Raw genomic sequence first — 10,572 nt, 5'->3', positions numbered from 1 at the left:
TTTAGCAGTGTGAGCTGTAGTTTTATTATTCCACATGGCAAAATACACATCCCTGTAAACATTTATTCATGTTGTAACCAAAGACTGTAGATAAAATCAACTGATTTTGATGTTTTTCTGCTTCCATGTAGAAAAACGGAGAAAAAAGAGAGACTGGAATGCGAGGAATGCTGCAACTACGAGTAGCAAGCTTAGTTAGCAGGCTGCATTCATGAACTGCAAAAGCGCTACATAAAGACACAGCTGCTCGTTAGTGATTAAAAGCACATCAATAATATTCTTGTATTTCACTCATCCAACCTCAGTCTGTGTCACACAAACATTAAAAATGCTTCAAAAGGCACAAAATCCAGGGGAAGGTTTGGAATCATCAGTTATCAGGTGAAGTTACTTTATCGTTTCACTATGTTTATGCCTACTTTACTTTCACAAAAATGAAACAAACTGCACTTTGGTTCAGTTGACAGGTTTCAACATAAATCAAACCTATGGGATGGTCCAATGCAGAATTTGAACTCATAAAGTGGATAAAACAAAGGTGCCTGAGATTCCACCAAGGTTTATGTGTGGATCTAAACACCACGTATTCTTACATTTCTTTGCCAAACATGACTTTATCTGCCCCAAAGCATACTCACGCATCCCATCAGCAGTTATCCAGCTTTAAAAACTGAAAGAAGCAAAGCACCAGTTTAAAGTTAGAAAAAACGTCTCAGTTAAGTCTGGGAAGATTACACTCCAGTGTTCAGGTCTTTGAATGATCCACCGCCTCCTGGCGTCATTTTCCCAGAATCATCCTAGAGGGAGAAAATCTTCGGGATATTTCCTCAGCCTCACATCTTGAGGAAACATTCCTTGGCATTGCTCCAAACCTGGATTCCCTGCAGTTAGGGAGCAGAAACAAAATCATCCAGTAAACTTGAGTGCCAGTTTTCCTTTCAACCTTAGCTAGCTGATGTGCGACGTACCTTCTTGCACATGCTGATCTGCATGACAGCGTAGTTGATGAGAGCTTCCCGTAGGTCTTTGTCTTTCTGCTCCTTGAAGCGCTGGATATCCACCCAGGCCTTTTCCACGTGCTCTCTGCAGTCAAAGATATATCATCTTTAAATCCGCGTCGATCTCGAAACATTTCCAACTGCTTTTACCCAAAACCTTCCCACACCAGGCAGCTTTCAACACTCACGCGCGCTCAATCGTTTTCTCCTTGACAGTCTCTTCACCCTCTGCTATCAGATCCTCCAGCAGCTTCAGCCTGGCCTCCCTCTGCTCAGGTGCTTCTTGTCCAAAAAGCTTGTTGGTCATGCCTTTGAAGGAGAATGTCCGCACGATCTGAGGAGGTGAAGGGGAGAAGGGACAACACTGAAAATTGCAGGTGTCTCCTAAAACTAGATCCTCCTCAAACTCGGAATCTTTAACATTTTAATCTTTGCTCAAGTGCAACTGAAGAGCGTCAGTATTTTCATGGATCAGGTTTCTGGCATGCAGTTTCCTATAAGCACGTCTTATCCTGCAGCTGATGGGTGTTCAGTTACTTGGAATGACAAGTTTCTATCAGAATGAATGTGTAAAAAGCAGAGATGGATGCTCAAAGCACAGTGACAAAGCTTTGGCTCTGTCCTCTACTGGGGAAATTATGGTTCAGCAAACTGGGAACCTACTGGGAGTCCACAGCTTCAGACTGGTCTGCTTGGATTTACCCAGGTATACAAACTCAGCGATAAACCTGAAGTTTCCAAGCTCTGCGCTTGGTCCAAAAGTTAAAGACATAACACAGTCCCAAAAGCTCACCATCTTGTTCTGCCTTTAATTCACAGATAGGTAAATCACACATCTGCAATGTGAAGGATTCCATATATGTTTCCTATGTAGCCGTGTGTAAGTGTTAACAGGCAAGGAAAAGGAATACATGTAGAACATGAGCAGTGTACCCCTGTAGCCAGCTCTTCACGCTGCTGCTTCTTCGAGATGAGATCCTGCGAGGCCATCTCCAGCTCAAACTGGGTCAGCTCATGTTTCCTGCACACTGCCCTGCCAGAGCGAAATACACAAGAATGCATCATGAACTACATGCTGCATGTTCAAACAGGAGCCTTTGGCATTGTAGAGGAACGAAAAAGAGGAGAGATACATAGACATATGTGACACATGCTACATCTGACTCTGAGATGCTCTTCAGCATCATGGAGAATCCATCACCACAGCCTACGCAGTAAAAGGCTCATTGGCCCACAGAGGAGAGCCTTTTTACCTGCGGTAGAGCTGGGCGATATATGTTTTTTTTCATTTCAGGCGATAACGATATCTATCACGATATCAGCCAAATAACTATATTTGTAAGATTTAAATGTGCCGTTGCTCACAAGTAAAATGTGAAATAATCAGCAGCTTGTTTTGATTTAAATATTTATTTCCCATAATAAGTTCAACAGGGTAGATGTACTTAAGGAACACGAGACTTTTTCAGATAAATAAAGGCAAATATTGCAAACTACACAAAAGGCAGCCGCTAAAGCGTTTAAGTTTCAAAATAGAACAAACGAAACAGACTAAACTGTCAATTCCACTTAGAAACAAAATATTAATTCTAAAAATAAATCTTAGTTTGTTTTACAGAAGAACAGACAAAAATGACTAACTTTTGTCAATATCAAATAAACTGAGAACTAAAAGGAAATTCTCGATCTCTCCTTGTTGTATAGCTGAGCTTTTCAAACAGTTGTAACAGTTACTTTATTCTGACAAAAGCCGAATGACGAATCAGCGCTTCCAGTCAGAGACTGAGCTGCACCGCTTTATTGTATTTCCAGACTTGCTTTCGGCACATTTACAGTGCAGCTGCTCTGTTTTTGTCAGACTTGAAATAGCAGAAATACCTTCACACTACGGGACTTCTTTGGCTCTTCCGTTCGACAATCTCTCCGGCGTTGGAACCATCATCTGTTTTCTCTTCGGTAACCTTCGGTCACGCTCGGTTGATTTTTCTAGTCGGCACACTCATTTCCTCCGTTACCCGGGCGGCACGGCGGCTGGCTGCTTCCCAAACAAATACACATGTGCGGCTTGGCACTTGTGCTGTACGTAACAAGTCACCTGACGTGACGCTGCAGCTGTGATTGGTTCGGCTCTGCGCTACTTAATTTGGATTGGCTGTTCTTTTTTCTTTTTAAGAGGACAAGAGCGGCGAGGTCTATCGCGACAGTTTAATTTTTCTGTCGAGAAAAAGTTATTTCGCAACACATATCGTTATCGTTCTATCGCCCAGCTCCAACCTGTGGCTATTAGACTGTAAGACTCTGATTTTAAAACTCTACACGTGCACATCAACATGTTAGAATAGCATATATATAAAACATATCATTGTTTTGGCAGCACTCACTGGATTGACCGATCTTCAGAACAATAGGAAAGTAGCTGCCATCACCAGTGTGTGACTGTGTGTGTGAATGGGTGGATGACTGGTTGTGTAAAGCGCTTTGGGGTCCTTAGGGACTAGTAAAGCGCTATATAAATACAGGCCATTTACCATTTAAAGTCCAAGGAACTGAGTAAAAATCTAAGAAAGTAGGAAGGTTCCTCAACAACTGCTTATTCCAACATTGTCAGTTCAAAGATCTTCAAACCTGACTGAAATGTCCCGCTGCCCATGTGGACATGCCAGATGCCTCGTGGAGAAATGTTCTCTGGTTAAACAAGACAAAGACTGAGCTATTTGGCCACAATGACAGGAGGGATGTTTGGAGGAGCAAAGGTGAGGCTTTCAGACCTAAAACACTGGCAGCTGTAAAGAGCAGCGGTGTTAGCATCGTGCTGTGGAGCTGTGGTACTGGTACAAAGTAGACGGAATAACGAAGAAGGAACACCTTAGATTCTTCAACTTTATTACAGATCAACAGCTAAATCATTGCAACTTGTGCACAACTGGATACTCCAACAATGATTCCTAACAAATACTGAAACTGGCTTTGGAATGGGTAAAACAGGCTAACACGGAGCAGCTGCTGGAAAATCGCTCGGTGTCGCAGTTTGGTCTTACCTCAGAGCTTCGGCATAGAAAAGATATTCTTTCAGCTGGTCTGCATAGTGTTCCTCCTCCTCTAGGATGTCATCTATTGAAGCAGCATATCTGCAACCATGTGACAAAACACAAGATCTCACTTCAGCAGAAACACAGCTGGTGGTAACATCTGTAGCACTATGTGGTAAATCTATGTCAGGGAAACGTACGCATCCATATGATGACCCGCACTTTGCAGTCCATCTCCCATCTCTTTTTCAATGGCACTCCACTCACTGCAGTGAAGACATGGATGTGCACACATAAGTATAAACAGTACGCCACCCAGTGCAACATCTGACAACACAGCATCTTAAAAATGACGTTTTCTTTCCTTTTACTTAACACAAAACGGCACGTGAGCAGGGTTAGAAGAGTCTGTTACTCTGTTACTAGATACATCGTTAGAGCCATTCATCTCTACACTGCAAACCGGCCCACACTATGTGTGACAGCGCAACAAAACCACGCTATCATCCAAAAACGCCTCTGCCACTCGGCTTCACACAGGAACAAAGAAGACAAAAACATACATAATGTGAACATGCGTTCTACATATACTCAAGTAAACATTGCCAGTAGATTGTTTAGTTAAAACCCCAAATTGGCTCCAGTTTGAGGATATAAGGACAGATGGTGCAGCTTGTGAAGCTAAAACTCAGGATTTGTATTAAAACCAACTGAGAGAATGAGAAATTAGGCAATGAAACTTGAACAAATTAACGATCAGTACATTTTTTCTTAGCCTTGCAGACGCATAATAAACTTGTCAAACCTGAAGACTCGTCCATAGTTTCCATGAACTTTAAAAACACCGTACAGTCGGTCAGCAACCCTCTACAAGAGACACACAGAAGGATGTTTGTTAACCTTAATGTTCCTGAGGTTAAGGACGAACTTTCACTGTTATTTTTGAAGTTCAGTATAAGTGACTCATTGATTTTTAAGCAGCTGTAATCACAAGTTCACCTCATCATGTCTGAGGCTGGATGATGAAGATGTCACTGTTGTGTTTAGAACTGGCTTCAGATATTTCCAAGGGGCAAAAGATTCAGTGTGTGTGTGTGTGTGTGTGTGTGTGTGTGTGTGTGTGTGTGTGTGTGTGTGTGTGTGTGTGTGTGTGTGTGAGACAGGCAAAAGTGAGACTTACTGCTCGTGCTCGGAGCAGCTGAGATGTGTGAGACTGCAGCTCATCGCTGTAATGCTTCATCTCCATGAAGCATCTGAGTGATAAAAGAAGAGAGACACATTTACACAAGATTCATATTTTTATTTCGTTTGATCAGCTCCTTACGAAGAACAACATCGATGCAAATGACCACCAAGTGCCTAAAGGTCCTTCCGCACACAAAGTGGCGTGCACTGTGGGAACTGCTAGGTTGCACAAACATCCTAAAACGTATCTTGCAGCTGATGATCGGCCTGCACTACGTCGTGGTTTGAAGTCGCTCATGGTCTTGACATGCATCACATGCACACTGCTGTCATCCTGCATTTCTATTGCTCATGCGAGAGTATGTCATACCCTGCCGTTCGCTCCCTGGCCAGTGGACACTGTGCTTTGCTCAATGCAATGGGAAACAATTTTTGCGTTGCATTAGTCATAAAAATGAATGTTATTGTTTTTTATGTGAAAATCCCTTATTGGTTACTTAAAAATATCTCAGAAATCATCAAAGACTGGGCTTAAACATGCAGGAAGGTCCAAACTAGTGTGTGTCTGTGCACACCCACAGACACACACTAGTTTGCGTATCTGTGGACATTTAGTTTAGGCTTCTGGCTGAGTGGTGGCAGAGTCTGTCTTATTTCTGTGTTGATGCTTTAAATTAAATGTTTTTACAAAAAGAAAATAAGTCTCTTATTAAAACAGCAACTTACTTATCTGGATTTCTCACTCTGAAGGTGGCACTGAGAGCCCTGAGCCTGGAATCAGCCTGCAAAAGGAGTTCCAGGAGATATTTACACTTACTGAACACTGAGAATATCTGCACAACTGTTAGTACGAGTTCAGCAACAGATGCTCGCAAATGTCCAGTACCTTTGCCTGAAATCCTGTCTCGTACACCGCTTCTTTCCAGCCATGCTCCTGACACACACACACACACACACACACACACACACACACACACACACACACACACACACACACACACACAGAAGAACAGGTTAGTTACACTTCAGGAGTTCATCTATAAAAGATCAGCTGAATTTGCCCAGATGCCGCACCATGTACCTCAGTGAGGAAGTAGCAGAGGATCTTGTCATTGCAGAGGACTGGATGAGAAGCCACACGAAGAAGAAAGTTCTCGAGTCCAACCCTGCGTCGCTCCACAAAGTCAGGGTCCATGTTGTCTGCAGACAGCTTGTGCCACACAAACTCTGCCTGTATACATGAAGACCAACCATTTTCACTCGACCTATTCACACATGCATTTGTTTTTGACACTAGGCTTCTGTTTACATATATAAAGAAACCCCCCTTATCTAAAGGATCACTCCAATCAAGTTGTAGCTCAGGCGGTAGAGCAGGTCCCCTACTGATCCAAAGGTTCGTGGTTCAATCCCTGCTCCTCCAGTCTTGGGCAAGATACTAACCAAGTTGCTCTCTGATGCATCCATCAGAGTGTGAATGTGGTTAAACCGCACTCAGTTTAGAGTCAGTGCTTGTGAGAATGGGTGTGACTGGGTGAATGTGGCATGTTGTATACAGCGCTTTGAGTACTCCGGGACAGTAGAAAATGGCTATATAAGAATCAGTGCATTTACCATTCCATCCAAGTCAAGCACGTTAGCATTAGTTAACATTAACAAGCAAGAATGAAATATTCTGGTGAGACATGCTTCATTAAATAAATTAGCACTAGCTACATCTAACTAATGCAGCTAGTGCTAATTCAGTAGCAGTTAGCTAGCTACTCTTAGCTTGTTTGACTGCTAACGTTATCGCTAGAAAAATCCTCTTTGATGCCACGTCACTGTTTGCTTTTCTGTCCTACTGTGGAATCTGCTTTGGAGTGTGGGTTGTGCTATTAAGTGGATGCTAGTCAGAGGTGGGACCAAGTCATTGTTTTGCAAGTCTCAAGTAAGTCTCAAGTCTTTATCCTCAAGTCTCAAGTCAAGTCTCAAGTAATGTCAGGCAAGTCAGAGTCGAGTCTCAAGTCACTGGTGTAAAAGTCCGAGTCAAGTCTCAAGTCTGAAACTTTGAATTTCAAGTCCTTTCGAGTCTTTAAAAAAAAAAAAAAAGCATGTTGCAGTTATGCTAAATGTAAATATTAGACCATGTAATTTTAAAATCTGTGTTTTTCTCAACACATGACAAAATAGTGAACTTAGAAAATATACACAAATTGTAAAATTGCACCTCTTTAAAATGCAGCTCAATTAAACCTAGCTCCAAGAATAATTTTCACCGACGGTTCTGAGATAAGCTGCATGTTATTCTTGGATGCGGTTGTAGGACCAGCTTTAAAATCGCATGACAAAAATATCATACACATTAAAAAAAACTGTATCACCAACGTAGCCTGGACAACATTTGCTAGTTAGATGAAGTCAGCTATCTCATCTTAGCATATTTATATGCATATTTATAAGCATACGGTTCTTGGAGTGAGTGCATACACTCATGAAGTTTAGTAACTTCAGGTCACTGCAACAAGCCCAGGTACAGTTTACCGCCGGATGGGTGCAGGACCTTGAAATGCACCGTGTAGAACGAAAGACCATCGTACATATCATAAGTTTACCAGTCTCACAAATTGTCGTCATAAATACACATTCGTTAACCGTTTATTAATAGGACCTTTGAGCTCAACGGTAATTAATTAGTAGTGGAAATAATTTCTGGTAGCATCACAGAAATGTAGCAGTGACAATAATACTGTATGCTGTAATCGTACTGGACAATTAGTGATACAAAAAACCTGTTTTACCCTGTGAATAAAAGTATATGTTTTTGTCAATGTACCATAATAACAGAAGCGAAACGCAATATTGTGTCAGGACAATTCACTATTTATGCACAATAAATAAAGGAGCATAGCGCGACAATTTCTGTTCAGCGCCAGACTTGCTTGTAACCTATATCACCAATTATGTTAAGAAAAATGACGCATTAACTACAACAGCAGACTGACCTTTGTGTAAATGCTTGGAGCAGACTAACCTGTGAGCTGGAGGGTTCTAGGACGTTATATTTGATCTTTGAATGGCTGCAATCCAGGCCATCCGTCGCGTCTTTGTTACTTCGGAAACATGGCTGAACAATTTCTCCTCAACGACGTAATCCGATAACAACCGATCTCTTTACCCGTCGGCTTCCCGTGGCTGTCATGCGACCGGCTATTGCAGTTAATAATACAACAGCTTCTTGACATTTTTGTGTTTCTTTTTATCGCTGTATAACTGATTTTAATTGAAAGCCTAGTACCGCTTGCCACGAGTTCCCAGAATCCTTTGCGGTTCTACCCGTGAATGACGTCACATTTTCAATCTCTATATAATATGCATGTTAAATTTTATATTTGGGGTAAAATATCAAGTCTTTTCAAGTAAACCGGTTCAAGTCCAATTCAAGTCCCAAGTCATTGGTGTAAAAGTCCAAGTCAAGTCACAAGTCTTAGAACATTTTTTCAAGTCAAGTCTAAAGTCATAAAATTAATGACTCGAGTCTGACTCGAGTCCAAGTCATGTGACTCGAGTCCACACCTCTGATGCTAGTCATTAGTGACATTAGTGATTAATGAGCAGGGCCAAGGCGGTCTGGAGGAAACATCACATCCTTCACAAAGAAATTACTCTACAACTTAATGTTGCATTTTGACCCATTTTAAAATTCAGCAATAAAAAGATTAATACATGACAAATCATTATATGTCAGTGTTATGATGGTATTAATCATGTGTCATGCATTGTATGAGTAATGACAAAGATTTTCAGCTCAATATTGACTAAGCCTTCAATTGCCAGAGTTAACTGGAAGTGCTTACACTTGTGTTGTCATATTAGATTATATATTTCTTAAAAGACACTTAACAAAGTCACACTGGACTCACCCTCTTCTCAGGCAGAGGAGGTACCACAATGTACGGATAGGTAACTATCAGGTAGTTCCGCAGCAGTTCAAACTCACTGTACCTCCTCCACAGGCAGTCGGGGGCTGGGTTATGGCCTTCAGCGACTGCATCCATTGGCCTTTAAAGAATGGACCACAGTAGAATTTTGTTCTGTTTTTGCTGAGCCAATAGATGCAATTCATGCAACATCACAAGAGGAATTACAGATAAAATATATACAGTGTGAAAACCTCACAGCTTAACCCACAGAACTTCCTTTCATACCAAAGAGGCTAACAGCATGCTGTGCTCACCTTGTTTCGATCAGGTACACAGTGAACGTCTCCTGCATGCTCACTGCATTTTTGCCGCTCCTCTTCTCGGCCTCAGCTACGCAGATCTCCATCCTGCGCATGAGGGTCGAGCCCTCTTCCACCATCTGAGTCGACACAACAAAAGAACACATGATTTGGCCCTGACACTTAAACCAAGAAACACAGAAGTCAGTGAGAAAAGCTGAGGTAACATTAGTCAGCGAAACAACAAAGCCTCAGACGGGTATGGAGTTTTATCCTTCAACACTTGATGTTCTTTACAATGACAAATATGAATGAGTTGATACCACTAAAATCTTTTGGTGTAAATTTAATTACGAAGAGTTGGTAGGAGCAGGAACCAAAAGCAAAGAGGAAGTGAGAGCTGGAGTTTTATTTTTTACACAGATATTGTCACATGTTCTGAATATGCATGACGTGCACCCCACCTATGCCAGCTGGGTTATGCTCCAGCCCTGAATTGGACAATTAATGAAGAAAATGGATGGATGACGGAGTGTATCCCTGACACAGGTAGACAAATTGATTCCATTAAGTTCCTTAAATGAAAGACAAAAACGTTTTAAACAGACTCCGTGACTCTCACATAGTAATTCGTGTTTGTTGACTCGTAGGGTGAACAACTACTCTGACTGCGCTGCATCCCAGGAACATGCACAACTCCAACCTTGTGTTTTCCTTCAGCTGTCTCTAAAACATGCGCAGCTCGATCATCCATCAGCTCCATGCTCCTCCCTACGCTAACAGCTGTTTATATGACGCACGCGATCCGCTTTTATAGCCAAATTAACATGGTAATATCCGCAAAATGACTTAAACGCAAAAACATTACTGAGCACAGTGATATGCTGACGTGTATGGTCCTGCATGTGCTAGACTGTATGTAAGGAGCCTCTGCCCTGAGCTTTAGGTCAACGCTAAATGCCATGTAGCGTTGAATAACGCGCAATGACAAATAAAAACGAAACAAATGAGCAGGTCAACCGGGATAAAGAGAAGCTACGGTCTCACAGTGTTGTTCAAGCTGCCATCCGCTCCCGTTTGGTCTGAATCATCGTCAGTCCCCAGCGACTTCCGCCATCACCTTTCTCTCCGTGATGTTGATGTTGATCACGGCGCATGC

At 42.0% G+C, this 10,572-nt stretch overlaps 1 protein-coding gene across 1 annotated transcript; it reads right to left on the bottom strand.

Moving 5' to 3' along the window:
• On the bottom strand, window positions 1–10,572 carry LOC113009483 (sorting nexin-4-like). Its single transcript, XM_026147793.2, has 14 exons — window positions 10,461–10,572; window positions 9,429–9,553; window positions 9,115–9,253; window positions 6,294–6,443; window positions 6,099–6,146; window positions 5,939–5,994; window positions 5,208–5,280; window positions 4,833–4,894; window positions 4,228–4,293; window positions 4,037–4,126; window positions 1,932–2,031; window positions 1,187–1,332; window positions 969–1,083; window positions 1–881 (listed from the first exon to the last, which is right to left on the bottom strand). The coding sequence occupies exons 2-14, from the start codon at window positions 9,551–9,553 to the stop codon at window positions 834–836; spliced, it is 1,218 nt and encodes a 405-aa protein (XP_026003578.2). The 5' UTR covers window positions 10,461–10,572; the 3' UTR covers window positions 1–833.

Source organism: Astatotilapia calliptera, chromosome 17, assembly GCF_964374335.1.
Source record: "Astatotilapia calliptera chromosome 17, fAstCal68.1, whole genome shotgun sequence".
Lineage (NCBI taxonomy): Eukaryota > Metazoa > Chordata > Actinopteri > Cichliformes > Cichlidae > Astatotilapia > Astatotilapia calliptera.
The sequence above is the reverse complement of the archived record's forward strand: the minus strand, read 5'-3'. Positions and strand labels throughout refer to the sequence as shown.